Source organism: Phragmites australis, chromosome 7 (genome assembly GCF_958298935.1).
Source record: "Phragmites australis chromosome 7, lpPhrAust1.1, whole genome shotgun sequence".
NCBI classification, from domain to species: Eukaryota; Viridiplantae; Streptophyta; class Magnoliopsida; order Poales; family Poaceae; genus Phragmites; species Phragmites australis.
Genome location: NC_084927.1, coordinates 34,389,670 through 34,406,955, shown reverse-complemented (window position 1 = coordinate 34,406,955; position 17,286 = coordinate 34,389,670). Strand labels below are relative to the sequence as shown.

The following is a 17,286-nucleotide window of genomic DNA, read 5'->3' as shown; positions in this document are numbered from 1 at the left end:
ACCGGCAAGTTCACAGGACAGATCCTGACTGCTATTGGGGTTGATGGGAATAATCAAGTTTTGCCTTTGGCCTTTGCATTTGTGGAGAGTGAGAACACCAACAGTTGGTACTGGTTCCTGTACCGTGTGAGGATGATAATTATTGGTGCTCGACCAAACATGTGCCTTATACATGACCAGCATGCTGGGCTGCTCGCGGCAATTATGGATCTGCAAAATGGATCCGACGATGGCTTAATCAAACCTGTGTGACCAGATCTCCAGAGTAGGTGGTGTATGAGGCATTAAGGTGCAAACTTCTTCCGCCAATTCAAGAACAAGAACCTCATGAACATGTTCAAGAGGCTATGCGGTCAGAATCAGCAGTGAAAGTTTGATGCTCTTTGGAAGACACTGGATGAGCTGACGAAGAAGCAAACACAGGAGCATGCAGGGAGGCCCATGAGTGGACCGGAGGACGAAACAGTACCTCTTGAGCCCCTGGTAAATGACAATGAAGCTAGCATCATGCGGAGGAGCGGGTCATCCACTATATCATTTAGCGAGTGGATTGAGAATGAGCCCAAGGAGAAGTGGGCTCTTCTCTACGACACAAATGGGGCTAGGTACGGTATTATGACTACAAATTTAGCAGAGATTTACAACTGAGTCATGAAAGGTGTGAGGAGGATACCGCTGGTGGGGATTGTAGAGTTCATACTGCAAGGGACATGCAAGTATTTCAGGGACCGCTATGCAGTAGCGCACACGGCGCTAAATGATGCTCGTCTGATTTATGGGACGAAGATGTCTAAGTACATGGAAGATAAGGCGGAGAAAGCAAAGATGCACAGGGTGAAGCCCATAGGAACTGCGCAGCACAGATACAAAATTCTATGCAGGGACAAAGGAAGAAGAGGGGGCAAGCGTGAGAGAGTTATCCATGAGTGCACCATCTTCGATGAAAGGTGTGTTTGCACCTGCTACAAGCCAATGCTACTGCATAAGCCATGCTCCCATGTGATTACCGTGTGTGCTGTGACGGGGCATAGGACTCGGAGGTACATCTCCGACTACTTCAAGAAGGAAGCTCTGTTCGACACCTGAAACCATGAGGTCTATGGTTTCAGGATTTATGGATCTTTCACGAAGGAACATGGGCCCAATGCTATGTTCACACCTGATCCCGACAAGATGAAGCAGAAGAAGGGGCGGCGCAGGATTATGAGGCTCCGTAATGACATGGATGAAGCAGAAACTGGACGTCGCGTGAAATGGTGCAGCAAGTGCAACGGAATAGGACACACTTACAAGAAATGCACCGCTGGTGTCCCAAATGTGAACCCCGCAGAAGCAGGTCCTTCCGGGTCAGGTGCAGATGGGAGACGTCCTCGTGGTCGTCGATTGTCGACATCCTCGGCTCATTGAGATTGATTAATGTTGTAATTTGTGGTGTGAAGGATATTCATGTGCACACCATTATACTTTGCTGTGGTAGTACTATGACTGTCACTATGTGCGAGGTTGTAACGTTTATTTTTATGATAATTGTTCACATATTTGTGTACGATTTGAACAATCTATTATATCATGTTATATGTTGGATGCTTACTTGTTCAGTTCGCACAAATAAATACTAGTATAGACCACTTTAGAACAGTTTATTTCCATCTCTTTTTTGTTATTCATATAAAAATGTAAATATCTTTTGAACATACAGGTATGGCACAGCTGTAGCTGCTCGACCCCCAGATCGACGTCAGGCACCGTTCGTACCGCATCGCGGTGCAGGGTGAGGACCTCCCGGTACTTCGACCTCGTGTGCCGGATGAGCTCATGAGGATTGACGAGCACTGGATCCCGCGGTTTGTTAATTGTGAATTTACACTTCCATATGGATTTAGACACGATATTGGTTGCTAACTATAGTATGTTTGCAGGTTGCGTGCTGCTGGTCTACTTCTGCTGTGTCGCCTTGTGGAGGTGGACACGTTGGCGTGGGCCTCGTAGGCGGCGACGCTGTTCAGCTACGACAAGGCCCTCCTGGCGGCCCTTGTTGATAGGTGGCGTCCGAAGACGCACACGTTCCACTTACCGTGCGGCGAGATAGCGCCCACGCTCGAGGACATCTCGCTCCTGATGGGCCTGCCTTGCGCGGGTGCCGCTGTTGGGGCTAGGGACGTGGGCGTGGGCTGGCGTGACGAGATGCTGGGCCGCTTCTCCGTCGTTGAATGGAGAGACAGAGAAGCACGATCCTACGAAGGTCTTTCTCGTTCAGTTTGTGGTACGTACGTCTTTTAATGGTTTGTCATCTCCTTTACGTTATTAAGGGATGCTGATATCTGTACTTCTTCCTTGTTTGATAGGCCGACACCATCCACCCACTGGCAGGCGACGAGGACGTCTCCCGGCACCTGGAGACGTAACTCATGTGTTTGTTTAGATGGGTCATGTTCACCGAGACCCACGGCAACACGGTCTCTAGGAGCATGATCCCCTACGCCAGAGAGGTTGCGGATGTCGACCCGACGGAGGTCCCATAGTACAGCTGGGCTTCAGCTGTGCTGGCCGCGACGTACAGCGGCCTGTGCAACGGGTGCACGAAGACCGACAACAACGCGATCCTCACCGGGTGTCCTCTACTGCTTCAAATGTGGTCGTATGAGCCCATCGCCATCGGTAGGCCCGTTGTCGACCTTAGCTCGTACCAGTTTCCTGCGGACGGGGTTGACGGCCCGACCATGGGGTCCTTGTGGTGCAGACGTAGGGTAAGTGCTATGCTATTTGTGTACGTTTATGTTGATTACTTCAATTAATTCTCTAACTTTGTTTCGATGAGCTGACGGTGGACTGTGTGCGCTGGTCGCCGTACACGGAGGCCGAGGTTCTTCAACGCGCTCCGCTTGGCCTTTCGGTGCTCTGCGTACGTGACCGGGAGTACTGGCTCATGACTCGCACCCTCGTCTTCGACATCTACGTCGAGGAGTACTCACCGCATCGCGTGATGCGGCAGTTTGGGAAGTTCCAGGCGTGCCCGCTACCGTTCAGTAGGTCAGTGCCTATCAACATACACAGGTGCGTATCGTTGTAATTACATTTTCCAACGACCCACGTGTACACCTTGTATTCACGGACTTATGTTTCTGTAGGTTGACGCGGAGGGGGGCTCATTCCACGAGCGTGTTTGTGTCGCGTGTGCAGAGGTGGGTTGAAGAATGGGACACAGCTGTCAAGCACATCGTGGACGAGGAGCGGCCACACTCGGAGGAGGAGTACGCAGAGTACCTCTCGTGGTTCGTGCGTCGGACGCGGATCCGGGTGACGTACACACCAGCCGAGTTTCCACACCATGTGCCTGATGTGCGCGACACGTACCCTACGCACAGGGACCAGGCGTGTTCGCTTGAGGTACTAATAACTGTACGTGAGTCCTCATTTACTTCAATTCGTAGTTCAAAAATTGTGAGATGAAATGAAACTTTTCTTTGCAGAGATACATACTGCACCAGATTGATGCGGAGGCACGTGCGTCCAAGCTGCGGCTCGACAGTGGCGGTGAGGTCCCCAGGGCTGAGATGAGCGCGGCGTTTGACCGGATTATCCAGAGCGTGGCCAAGGCCTTCAGATTGATGAGCTGCAGTTCGTCCTCAGACATTTCTACGAGACCACGAGCGTCGGCTCAGATGCCGCCACGACCGTCCGGCAGCTTCACCGTGCCGCCTCACGCACCGGTACCTCCGACGCTTGGCGCCGACCCGTCGAGGACGTCTTCGGCCCCGAGTTCCTCTTCGACCCCTACTACGGCGAGACACTCGTTCTTCGGTGCTTCTGTGGCGACCTTTGTAGGCTTCGCGAGTCTCCGAACATCTCCTACACCTATGGCCTACGCTTCTTCATGTGTGCCAACTACCAGTACGACAAGCCTCGACATGGACCGTACGAGTACCCACCGGTAGAGCGGCATAGATCACTCATGTGGCACTTTTCATTTGATTTCATGCAATGTCTTACTAATCTCTCATCTTCTTTTGTTTGTCAAGTCGCCTCCACCTATCTGTGACTTCATGAAATGGCTAGACATAGAGCAAGATGAGCACCAGAAGCGGTGGGTCAACATGAGCATGTGTTAGAGGAGGGAAGCGTACAAACGCCGGGAGTACGAGCAATAGCAGGAGGAACTCTAGCTAAAACGTCAAGAGGAGGAGCGCATGAGACATGCAGCGGTGAAGTGCGCCAAGGCTGAAGCACGCGAAGCAGAGAGAGAAAGGAAGCGGGAGAGAGCTCGTCGGGCTAAGGAGCAGGGCCCCGATACCCTGAGAAAGGGAAAATATCCTAGGTGCACTCAGTAGAGAGCATCTACTGTAACTGGTCTTGTCGGAGAGTGAACTCCTATCGCAGGGATCCCGAGAGACCCCTTTTTAGAGATTCGGCCGGGGGGATGATCCTGGGAAAGCTTGTTTGGGAAATAAGCAGGAACGGAAATAAATGCGATGGCTAGTGGGAGACGATCACCCTAATGCAAGAAAAAAGGGGGTACGCCGGGTGTTAGACAGGTTCGGGCCACACGGAGGCGTAACACCCTACTCCTGTATGAGTGCTATATTTATCCTTGAAGGAGATTCTTCAAGGGGGTATCTGGTTCTAAAGGGAGAACTGTTTACAAAGAGCTTGAGGCTCTTATGTTCTAACTTAACTTGAGCTGGTTCGAATGTCCGTCGATCTATCTTTTGCCTGGTTCGTCGGAGATTGTTGGTTGTCTGGTGGTCGGGGGCTCTTGCTCTCTCCTTTTAGTGTTCTCCATCCTTTCCTTTTATAGGCGCGCCGACCTCAACATATCCTGAATGGGAAAGAGGGGACGCGAATGCCAAGGTGCCACGGAGAAAGGCGTAATCATTTCATCTTGGCGAAGTGACAGGGGCCGTGGAGAAATGCGGCGCGCATTCGACCACCAGCCGCTGCGGAAGCCTCGGGGCGCCCTAAAAGGGGCCCACCGGTCAGCCTCAGAGGTGCCCAGTGCGCCCACCCTGTCTTGTTCTTCTGCCAGGGCAGGGTGGCAGGCGGAGCGCTTCGATTCTGGCAACGTTATCCCGAGGCACCTGGATGAAACGGGACGGGACCCATGCATTTAATGGACCCACGGCCCCCTGCTAGTGCATGGCAGGGTCTGACACTGGGGCGTGGGCAGCTGAGAATGTCAGGATGTCAGGATGTCAGACCGCGCGTGCCTATTAAATGCGGTATTGGGCCTTTGACTGGATGACACCCTAACGACGGGACCCTTCGGGTCGTTGAATGATCTTGCGCGAACCTTCGGGGCACCGAGTCCTCGGGGGCTGCCACTTGCAGCCCCGAGCACTCCCTCCCGAGCACTTCGGTGGGACCTTCGGGGCACCGAGTCCTCGGGGGCTGCCACTTGCAGCCCCGAGCACTCCCTCCCGAGCACTTCGGTGGGACCTTCGGGGCACCGAGTCCTCGGGGGCTGCCACGTGCAGCCCCGAGCACTCTCTCCCGAGCACTTCGGTGGGACCTTCGGGGCACCGAGTCCTCGGGGGCTGCCACGTGCAGCCCCGAGCACTCTCTCCCGAGTACTTCGGTGGGACCTTCGGGGCACCGAGTCCTCGGGGGCTGCCACGTGCAGCCCCGAGCACTCTCTCCCGAGCACTTCGGTGAGACCTTCGGGGCACCTGAGTCCTCGGGGGCTGCCACGTGCAGCCCCGAGCACTCTCTCCCGAGCACTTCGGTGGGACCTTCGGGGCACCGAGTCCTCGGGGGCTGCCACGTGCAGCCCCGAGCACTCTCTCCCGAGCACTTCCTTTTTGGTATTTGGGCTCTGCGGATCATCGGGGAACTAGGGTGCTCGGGAACCAGAAGCGGCGACCCCGAGCACCTTCTCCCGGGACTTAGCTTCTACCTACCTTGCAGGGTGGTGACATGTGGTGGATGGCCGGCCTGGCCTCGGGACTTAGGGACCCCTGGTTCTAAATACACCGACAGGTCTATTTTCATTCCCTAAGACATGTTAGGTATAGTAGCGGCACGTTATTAGGTTAGTCTTCAGACGTACCGTACATGCCAATGTTTGTTGTTGCGATAAACTCCATGTCCCATAAAATGTTTGTCAGCGTATGTTACCTTCGTACCGGGTTCTATACTAAATATGCACTATTTTTTAAATTTTCGTCTAAACAAATTTATATACACAGATTACAAATAAAATTTCCTATATATATGCACATATCGCTTATTCAGTGGGCGAGTACAAGATGTCATCCACTGAACGGGCGAGATCAAGGTCTCGTCCGTTCAGCGGGCGAGAACTTCATCTCGCCGAATGAATGGGCGAGATCTACCTCTCTCTCCGATTAATTAAATCGCATAAAAGCCACAGACACCTAGACCCACAACATCTCACCCGTTCAACGGGTGAGACCTTATTCTCGACCGTTGAACGGGCGACGATAGGTTAGATATAGGTTTTTTGAAACACACGTGTATTTTGAAATTATTAAAGAAAAAAATATGTAAAAAAAAATTCCTTGTTCACCTGCGGCGACTAGTTAGCCCCAAACCGCCGACGCCGAGCCGAAGCGCAGAGACCCACGCGATGCTGCTCCGCGTCGGCCTCGCGCGCAGCACCCGCATCCGCGGCGGCGCCGCCTCACTGCCCCTCGCGCGGCGCCGGCGCGGCCTCTCGTCCGAGCCGCCGCCGCCCGAGTGGACGGACACGGTGGAGTACCTGGACGAGTCGGGCACGCTGCTCTCCTCGGCGCCCGGCGCCCGGCCGGCCGTGCCGGGCGCCGACCCCACCATCCTCTCCGGCGCCTCCGCGCATCCGCTCCCGCGCCCCACCGCGGCCGCCCGACTTGCGGCTCTCGCGCTCCGCCACCGCTCAGGCGCGCCCCTCTCCGCCGCGCTCTCCGCGCTCCCCTCCGCGCCCGACCCGGCCCTCCTCCTCCTCGCCGCCGCCTCCCTCCCGGCCTCCGACCCCACCCCGCTCATCTCCCTCGTCGCCTGGGCGCGCCTTCAGCCCTGGTTCGTCCCCTCCGACGACCTCTCCTCCCTCCTCGCGGCGCGCCTCCCGCCGGCCACCCACTCCTCCGACCTCCTCGCCCTCTTCGACGACACCCTCGCGCTCCCCGACCCCGCCGCATTCCCCAAGACGCTCAACGCCGTCGTCTCCGCACTCGCCACTCACGGTCTCCTCGAGCCGGGCTTCTACTGCTTCAAGCGCCTCCGCGACGCCGGCTTCAGGGGCCTCGAGACGCCCGCCTACAACGCCCTCCTCTCGCTGCTGCTCACCAGGGGCCTCGCATTCAAGGCCTTCGAGGTGCTCGACGAAATGGCGGCCTCGGGCTGCGCGCTCGACGAGGGCACGTACGAGCTCGCGGTGCCTGCGCTGGCGCGCTCCGGGAGGATCGACGCCGCACGCAAGATGTTCGATGAAATGAAGCAGAGGGAGGGAGTTGGCCGGGCGCCAGCTGGGGTGTATTCAGTGATGGTGGACGTGCTGGCCAAGGCAGGGAGGCTTGACACGGCCATGGGGATGTACAGAGAGATGGTGGCAGTGGGGCACCGAGTGAGCACGTCAGTAAGCACCGCCATGGTGGAGGGGCTGGTGAGGTCAGGGAAGCTTGATGCTGGGATGGAGCTTTGGGAGGAGATGAGGCGGGGAGGGCTCCGGCCGAGCTTCGGGTTGTACACCATGGTGGTTGAGGCTAATGCGCGGTCTGGGAGGCTGGATGTCGCCACCAGGTTGTTCGGTGACATGGAGAAGGCTGGTTTCTTCCCCACACCGGCCACATATGCATGTCTGGTGGAAATGCATGCTTCGGCAGGGCAGGTGGATGCAGCGATGCGGTTGTATCACTCCATGGCGAATGCAGGGACAAGGCCGGGGCTAAGCATGTTTTCAGCCTTGCTGACTATGCTGGCGAATAAGAGGCTGCTGGATTTGGCTGCGAAGGTGCTGCTGGAGATGAAGGCGTCAGGGTTCCCGATTGAGGTGACTGCGAGTGACCTGCTGATGATCTACATCAAGGATGGATCGACTGACCTCGCACTCCGGTGGCTACGGTTCATGGGCTCGGCCGGCATAAGGACCAACAACTTCATCATAAGGCAGCTATTCGAGTCTTGTATGAAGACAGGGCTGTATGACTCGGCGCGGCCACTGCTCAAGACATATGTCGCTGGGGCAGCAAAGGTGGACTTGATTCTCTACACATCCATCCTTGCACATTTGGTGCGGTGCCAGGACGAGGGCAGCGAGCGAGCGATCATGGACATCCTGAGCGCCAGCAAGCACAAGGCGCATGACTTCATGTGCGGGCTATTCACCGGGCCAGAGCAGCGCAAGAAGCCAGTGCTCTCGTTCGTGCGCGAGTTTTTCCAGGGCATCGACTACGACAACGAGGAGAGCGCGGCCAGGTACTTCGTGAACGTCCTCCTTAACTACCTGGTGCTCATGGGGCAGATGAACCGTGCCCGCTGCGTGTGGAAGGTTGCCTATGAGAACAAGCTGTTCGCCAAGGCGATCGTCTTCGACCAGCACATCGCCTGGTCCCTGGACGTCCGGAACCTGTCTGTGGGTGCGGCGCTCGTGGCGACGGTGCACACGCTGCACCGGTTCAGGAAGCGGATGCTCTACTACGGGGTGGTACCGCGGCGCATCAAGCTGGTGACGGGCCCAACGCTCAAGATGGTGGTGGCGCAGGTGCTGGCATCGCTGGAATCCCCGTTCGAGGTGAGCAAGGTCGTCCTGCGGGCGCCGGGCGACTCCGTGCTGGAGTGGTTCAAGAAGCCGATCGTCCAGCAGTTCCTGCTGAACGAGATACCTTCCAAGGCCGACGTCCTCATGCACAGGCTCAACGTGATGTTCCCGAGCTCGGCGCCGGAGGTCCGGTCGCTTGCCCTCCCCAGATCCCTTGGCATGCCCAGGTGATGTGATGGCGTATGATGTAGCTTGAACACTATCCCCTAGCTGAAATGTATTTGTATACTAAAGCTTTCATCAAACCATGAGCATGTCCATCCGTTTCTCTGTGTGCACAAGTACAATAATATAAAGTTTTTAAATGGTTGGATCATCTTGGGAGCAAGAGAGAGAATGGAAGGATGCAAATGGCACTTCTCTCTGCGTGTCAGATTCTGTTCGGCTGCTTAAGAGCGTCAGCATATAGTATGGGTATATGATGTATTAAGACAAACAGTACAATTGCATAATGCATGGCTTCATAGTCCAGATATAATTCCTTCCCATATCACACAATATATAGCGCACAACACAGTATGTTTAGGCAATATACCACTCTCAGTACATTTATTGATTCAAGTAGGAATCAGGTGTCGTAGCTAGATTGTATAGATACTACAGAGCTGAGACCGGTGAGCTCGCTAGTCATGCCGCTACGAGGGTGTTACCGACGTCGATGACGAAGCGGTACCTGACCTCGCCTTTGGCGAGGCGCTCCATGGCCCAGTTCACGTCCTCAGCGCCGACCAGCTCGATGTCGGCCGTCAACCCGTGCTCAGCGGCGAAGTCGATCATCTCCTGCGTGTCCCTGATGCTCCCCATGCAGCTTCCGGCCAGAGTTTTGCCGCCTGTGTGCACAGATTGTCGCAACAATTCTCATCAGTCATCACCATGGAAGATCATCAGAGTAGCATTGCACAATATATATATATAAATATATATATGCGTTGCAATTTTTCTGAGAAATCGAACACAGCGAAATGCTGTGCCGCGTGCAACTATTGAAATGGTCCCTGTATACACGGTTTATCAGAATTCAGAGACTGACTTACCGCCAACCAAAGCGAAGGCAGAGATCTGCAGAGGCTTCTCAGGCAGGCCAAGCAAGATCATCTTGCCCTGGGGCTTGAGGAGCCCCAAGTAAGGGTACATGGACACGCTTGCAGAGGCCGTGTTTATAATGCCATGCATGGTGCCCATAGCAGACTGTAAAACATAGATCCAAGTACAGGAGTAAATACCGAGGCAAATAAGATAATATGATCTACAATAACCTGATCAGAAGTTGAGTCCATAGAACTTTGGATGTTTGGTAATCAGGCAACAGAATTTCACCAAGGATGCTAGTACCCTAACTACAATAGATTGATAGATAGGCAGGCAGGTCCCGCCATGTGAGTTGAATGAAGTTTGAGTAAGCAACAAACAAGAAACAATTCGATTATTAACTAATGCAATGCAAGGTGGCCCCTTATTAACTAAGCTAGCACTAGTGCAGGAGTTTTAAATCTGCGACTTATTCATTCAATTTATCTATTAATTGAACTGCTTGAGGCCCCATGAACCCAACCAAACATTTCTTACCTTCATCTGATTAGCATCGCTGCTGACAACAAAGGCATCCGCGCCAAGCCTCTCCATAGCCTCCTCCTTCTTGTCCGGCGATGTGCTGATCACGGTCACTCTCATCCCGAACGCCTTTGCGAACTTCACAGCGACATGCCCAAGCCCACCAAGGCCGAGCACGCCTATATGCTTCCCCGGCTCGTTCAGCCCGTGGTACTTCATGGGAGTGTACACGGTTATCCCAGCGCAGAGCAGAGGTGCGCCTTTGTCGAGGGGCATGCTGTCAGGGAACCGGATGACGAAGTTCTCATTCACGACGACCATGTCGGAGTAGCCACCGCAGGTGACGGTGCCATCCCTGTCACGGGAGTTGTACGTGAAGATGATCTTGGAGCAGTAGTTCTCCAACCCTTCATTGCAGCTCTCGCAGGACTGGCAAGTGTTGACCATGCACCCGACGCCAACCTTGTCGCCAACGCTGAACTTCTGCACGTTCTTGCCAACCTCGGTGACCAGTCCGGCGATCTCGTGTCTGCATCCATCCACAAGCATTATCTGTGTGTTCAGACTTCAGAGCAGCGAGGCAGAGTTGCCTCTGTGTTGAAGGTGAGATCATAGAGAATTTGAGATGGCCGCATGTTAGGCGTAGTATTATCAGATTCAGAGAGGATACCATTAACAGTTCGTTAATTCGGACTGGTTCGATGCAAGTATGTAGTGATGGGACAATAACAATAATTGATGAAGTACCCGGCAATAACTGGGTAGATGGCGTTCCTCCACTCATTCTTGATGGTGTGCAGGTCAGAGTGACATATCCCGCAGTACAGTATCTGTATAGCGACATCGTCATCTCCAGTGTCCCTGCAAATTGGCAAAGTATTAAGCATCATCACCAGCCAAATCTGCTTATCTGTTCGATATGTTTGAAGGCTCAAGCGTTTTTTTAATAAAAAAAGTTTTATTGACTCTTATCGTTACACCAAAATAATATACATCCAGAATAGTATTTAAGTGTAAACACAACTATCTTTCGGTTCACCAATTAGCTTGTCGCATAGTTGCAAGAGACTACTTAATCATGGTTCAACTGAAAACGTTTCCTTGCTATCTTTCCAGACCGAGATGCGGGCAATGAAGTGGCCAATTCATCTTCACACTAAATAACTTTTACCAGTCCAAACCCGGAAACCACTGTTTCACTTTTACGTCTTGTATTGGCATTTACATTTTTGGAATAGGTTGTGTTAGAATTTAAGTGCGACCCTTCAAATCATTTAAATTGCTGTCGGTATGACCTACTTCCCGCATAGGATTTTATAGTTATTGCTGAAAGAAAACTCATCGCCATAATACTAGCAGGAGACCTGGCATAGAGGAAGAGGCAGGCAGCAATTTTACCATCAAATAGATGGTTGCAGGGGCAGACCCTCCCTATAAGTGAGGTGGGGTGGCCGCCCCAGTTATCGGCGGACAGCTGTACCCCCCCTCCGTCGAGCCTTACGCTCCTGCCCTGCGTGGCTGTGTGGCTGCGTCCAGCCGGCCGGTGGTGGAGAAGAAACGAAGCTGTTTTTTCCCACGAGCTCGTCAACCGTTGTTGACTATTGCTCTGTGCCTCTGTTGATGTCTGCTGGGGAGAAAAGAAACGAAGGGTAGCTTGGTGGGCCGTGGGCCACTGGGCCATGAATCCGTGATGCCTGCTGGAAGCTTGGAAGGGGTAGCCCAGAGGTGCACGGTCCCAGCTCGGCAGCTCTCAGACCCCATTGATCCCCATCTCAATCCCACCATCTGAACTCAAGAGTCCTGGTCTTGCTGCGGCGTGTCTGCACTTGCGGCAACGGCGCGACGTGCCTCAGCAACCAGACAGCCAGTGACCCGAAGCCCCCAAATTGGAGACTCAAAGGAGTGTGGCTTCCCCATGTCACCAACGCAGCAACGCTGGAGCCTTGATGTCTTGATGGAGGAAGAGGAGGCCAGAGGTGCCCCGCCTGCTGGCGCTGCCGGGCACGGTCATGGCCGTAGCCTCCCTACTACTTCAGCTATAACAGCGATTCTGGCGGGAGTTGGTATTAGCTGAGGCCGCTGTGTGAAAGTGCATCTAGGCCCCCTAAGTGAATTTTGGCTTATTGATGACAAAACGATTAAAGAACTAACATGCTTTGCGAGTATTGAACAGGTATAAGCATTAGTTGTGAAGGTAAATAACGTTTGACGCCCGCCGAAACAATTGAAGAATCAACGAAGGGCACAAGATAGGGCTTACATTCATTTTACTTTTGAAATTGAGTCTAGGATAGATTTTTTCATAGATGGATGGATTTAATTGCTTGAATGTGTCTCAATGCTCAAGAGATTCTTTAGAACCACCCAGTTGAGAGACACATTCACTCACGGACACGAAACTCTTTCTGAAAAACTTCAGAGTCCGGAGTCTCCGGTGTTCACCAGATACTCCGGTACTCAGCGTTCAGCCGGAGTCTCCGAGAGAGCCTCCGGCAGAGAGTCTCGGTTACGGTTTAATCTTTTTAAGAAAAAGACCGGAGTCTCCGGTGTTCACCGGATACTCCGGTAAAATGTTTAGTGTGCAGTCAGAGTCTCCGAGGTAGACTCCGGCAGAGGCTCTCGGTTAGCATTTAATCTTTTTGATAAAAAGAAATAAAGACCGGAGTCTCCGGTATTCACCGGATACTCCGGTACCTGGAGATGCCGGAGGATCCGGCTAGTCTCCGGACTTAGTCTGTTTTGGAAAATCTGTCAGGACCGGAGACTCCGGTGTTCACCGGAGACTCCGGTAATTAAACAGAGCTATAACGGCTAGTTCTGACACGTTCGTGACCGTTCTGACGCCGTTTTTAGAATTAGGACCGGAGACTCCGGTGTACACCGGATACTCCGGTAAGCTCTGACAAAAACAGTAACGGCTAGTCTGTGAGAGAGGGCTATAAATGCCCCCTCTCTCCATAGCATTCAGAGCTTGCTGTGGCTGGTTTTCTTGAGACCTCTTGAGCACTTTAAGAGCATTCAAAGCCCCTCCAATCATTTCTAGAGCAAAATTTGCACAAATTGAGAGTGTGTGTTTGGAGAGGGTTCAAGCCACTTGGGCATTGATTTCTTCATCAAGCTTCTACTGTGAACATCTCCCTTGAAGTTTTGGGCTTCTAGAAGAAAAGGAGTCGCCCGAAGAGCGCCCGAAACTTGTGGTGTGTCTCGGGAAGTTTGTAAGCAACTTCATATTGAGTAAGAATTTCTAGCTTGATCTTTGTGGTCGCTAGAAGAGGATAGGATTGGAGAAGACCCGGCTCTTTGTGAGCTCCTCAACGGAGACGTAGGTACTTCTTTGTGAGGTGGCCGAACTCCGAGATATATTCTTGTGTTCTTATTTGCGAAACTTACTTTATCGTGTGCATTTGGTAATTTGTCATTTAAATTGCTATAGTGTCAACCTTGCTAGTTTTAAGTGTTATTCTAGCTTTGTAATATCTACTTGACCTAGTGCAACTCTTATATTCTAGCTGTGGTCTTTAGTTCAAATTTATTCTGAAAATCCCTGTCAGGCCGGATACTCCGGACTAGACCGGATACTCCGGACCATACCGGAGTATCCGGACTTCACCGGAATATCCGGCAGTTTAATCCGCTGTTTTTTTTGTTTTAATTTTCAGAAAAAGCCTATTCACCCCCCCCCCCCTCTAGGCTCTTTCACTGTGCCACCAGCATGAACCTCACCAGGAACAACAACAAAGGAATCGGCAAGAAGACTAAAATAATTATAAAATTTGTTATTGTTTGATTGAAAATTTCAGTGATTTAGTAATTAGCTTAGTGTAACATGTACTTATTGATTTATTGTCTTATTGTGTAGATTTGAAGAACTATTTTACAAGTTTGAGTGGTGGCTCCTCGAGCTCCAACCACCCAAGCATCTATGAAAATCGCAATGCCACCGATTCCACAGCCGGAGAAGTTGTTGAAAACTATGCTAACATTGAAGTCGTAGTATCTAATATAGCACAAATTGAGATTATCATTGATGATGCACAGCCACAACCACAACAAGAAGAAAATGAACAAGAAGGTATTGATCTTATTGTGGAAAATGGAGGTTTGGTGTGTAAAATGGAGAGTTTTTTCTTTGTTTTAAATGTGAAGTTGATGTTGAAAGTGTTTCGTATCACATATGATTTATCTCTCCTGATGCAAAAAAAAGATCAAAATATTGTTCAAGCCATGTCATTGCTTGTTGATGTCAAAGCACATTTGATCACCTTCCGAAATGAAGGTTGGGAGCCGTTATTGAAAGAAGTTAAATCATTTTGTGTTGCAAAACATATTCCAATACCAAATATGGATGAGGCAATATCAAGATGGGGTCGATAAGGCTTGATGGGAACTTAATCACTCAAGAGCATGATTACCGTGTTGATACATTCTTTGTTACACTTGATGCTATCATCACAGAAATGGATCATCACTTCAATGAGATATCATTGGAGTTGCTTGTTTGCTTTTCTTGTTTTGATCCAAGAAATTCCTTCTCTAAGTTTGATGTTGATAAGATTGCTCAACTAACAGAGATTTATGACGAAGATTTCACAATTGTTGATCATCCTCTTATAAAGGATCAACTTGAGACCGTCATTATCCGTGTGAGAAGAACTGATGATTTCACTACTTGTCATGATCTTGGAAGTTTGACCGTGAAGATGGTTGAAACTGAAAAGCATATTATTTTTCCATTAGTCTATCGCCTCATTGAGTTAGTATTGATCCTACCAATGGCAACAATATCAGTTGAAAGAGCATTCTAGGCTATGCACTTAATCAAGACAGATTTGCGCAATAAGATGTCCGATGATTGGCTCAATTATTTAATGTTGTGCTACATTGAGAAGGATATTTTTAAAGGACTTGATTATGATAAAATTAACAAGAGGTTTCAAGTCATTAAAGACCGAAAAATGGACTTGCCAAGGAAATCTAAATGATGTAGACGTGCTTAGTGCTTTACTAGTGGTGTGTATATTCTCATAATTTTCACCAATTTTAAGGTATATAATCGCTTCATTATCACTAACTAAATGATCTTTATTAAATCGATAGGTTGATTTGATCCATTATCTTTTGGTGTATTTTGAATTATATGGTGTTGGTGCAAGAACTATTATTTATTTCTTCATATTAGAGGTATCATCTGAAATCTTCTTCTACGTCGTTCATTTATCATTACATGTGTGATTGCAATATACGAATGTGGTATGTATATGGTGTATTTTTACTTTTAATTTAGTTTGTCGTTCGAGTTTGCCCTAACTAAAAATTTTAGCTGGTCCGCCACTGGATGGTTGCATGGTTGTGGAAATTGGAAAAGGCCAGTGCACACACAAAATCTGGCAGCGTCTTCAACACCGGTGTCACAGTCTCACGGATGCAACCAACATATCTATCCATTTTCGACATGTTCATCTTCATTCTCCATTTTCGGTTCGTAGGCCGCGAAGGTACGCCTGTCCAAGGGAGGGAAAATGCATATCTAAATATGAACACGCAGCCACATAAACTCTCCATGTGCATCAGGGCCTACCGGTAGAAACGCACGATCCATGCATCCACCGATCCACGGACCAACGCTCGTGATGAACATTTATTTTCTTGCGAGGAGGTCCAGACTCCAGAAGGGAATGGTGAGTGTGATAGTGGCAACCCGGAACCAGAAAGGTTGCACAATGAAGAGAGGAAGGTAGGGTAACTGCAAGGGCAGGAGCAGGTAGTGGCCTCAATAAATTTCTGCAGGGACGTGCAGTTGAGATCTGACCAGATCTGGTACCGGATGCACACTGTTTATGGATGGATGGCTGAAGGTGATGCATTAGCTATCACCAATTTACCAGTCACCGCAATCCATGCATGGGGTTGTTTGCAGTTCAGGAAAGATTGTATTGTCAGGTGTGCAACCTACAAGGATTTTACTGGAGTCATTCAAGATTTAACTGTGGACAATTTCGAACAGAAGGGCTGAGCTGAAATATCTACAACTGAACATTAAATTTTGTTCGTTTGCAGATGTGCACTGCACACTGATGCTCAAATTTAATTTGAACTGAGAAAACAACATAAAAGATGACAAACTAAGGGGCTGTTGAACGAGGGGCATATTTTTAGGAATTTTGAGATTTTGATTCTAAAAGTTCCCAATGAAATACGCTCAGCCAAAACAGGCCCTAGCGCGGATGCTAACAGGAATCCAGAACCTCAAGGTCGCGCTGGAATTGGAAGCGAAATTTGCCGAGTTATTTCCACGCGTGACAAGGCCGTAAGATTCTACTCGCGCCATCGTCTTGCCAATCCTACATTGCACCTGAAATCCAAGCCAAGGCAAGCACCACCCTTTCTCGACCGGAGGAAACAACCGGCAACCGCAGTTGGACGAGGCACTAGGGTACAGTTGCACTAGGGAGTAATGAGCGTTCGGCGGCGGCGTTCGCCGCCGTCTACGAGCGCGCGCGTACCTTCGCGAGATGCGGATGGGTGTGACGCGGCCGGAGGCGTCGTGCGCTGCGAGCGCCAGCGCCTTCCGCGGGTGCTGCTCCGACTCCGCTGGCGCCATCGCGGCCCGGGCAGGGGGGAGCCTCTCCTCTGGGGAAGGGTGCCGCGACGGTTTGATTAGCCGTGGGGGTGGCGGAGGAGCTGTCGAGCTGTTGCGAGTGGCGGCGAGACCGCTTCTAGAGCTGCCGCTCCCTTTATGGCGCGAGACCGCCGCGGCGTTGGGTCCCAAACGTGTTGGCGCGCCGTGGTTCTCCCGCTCGCGTAGTGTCCTACACAAAACCACGATTCTACTATGTCATAAACCAATAGAAAATTTGTCTTTATTGTAAGAAATCGGGGCTAGGAAGAATGAACTTTACCGTTAAAAATATTTTCATAGTATATTTAATTATTCACAGAATAATGTATTTAAAAAAAATAAAAACGTTACGTTAAAAGATCGTGTT

General features: G+C 50.9%; 2 protein-coding genes across 2 annotated transcripts; one reads left to right on the top strand and one right to left on the bottom strand.

Annotated features, from left to right (window-relative positions):
* Window positions 1-6,540: 6,540 nt before the first annotated feature.
* Window positions 6,541-9,065, top strand: LOC133924957 (pentatricopeptide repeat-containing protein At1g79490, mitochondrial-like). Its single transcript, XM_062370722.1, has one exon. It carries the CDS (start codon window positions 6,584-6,586, stop codon window positions 8,918-8,920), a length of 2,337 nt encoding a protein of 778 aa, XP_062226706.1. The 5' UTR covers window positions 6,541-6,583; the 3' UTR covers window positions 8,921-9,065.
* Window positions 9,066-9,150: 85 nt separating this feature from the next.
* On the bottom strand, window positions 9,151-17,074 carry LOC133924958 (cinnamyl alcohol dehydrogenase 7-like). Its single transcript, XM_062370723.1, has 5 exons — window positions 16,804-17,074; window positions 11,048-11,161; window positions 10,316-10,829; window positions 9,784-9,937; window positions 9,151-9,579 (listed from the first exon to the last, which is right to left on the bottom strand). The coding sequence occupies exons 1-5, from the start codon at window positions 16,899-16,901 to the stop codon at window positions 9,377-9,379; spliced, it is 1,083 nt and encodes a 360-aa protein (XP_062226707.1). The 5' UTR covers window positions 16,902-17,074; the 3' UTR covers window positions 9,151-9,376.
* Between the last annotated feature and the right edge of the window lie 212 nt (window positions 17,075-17,286).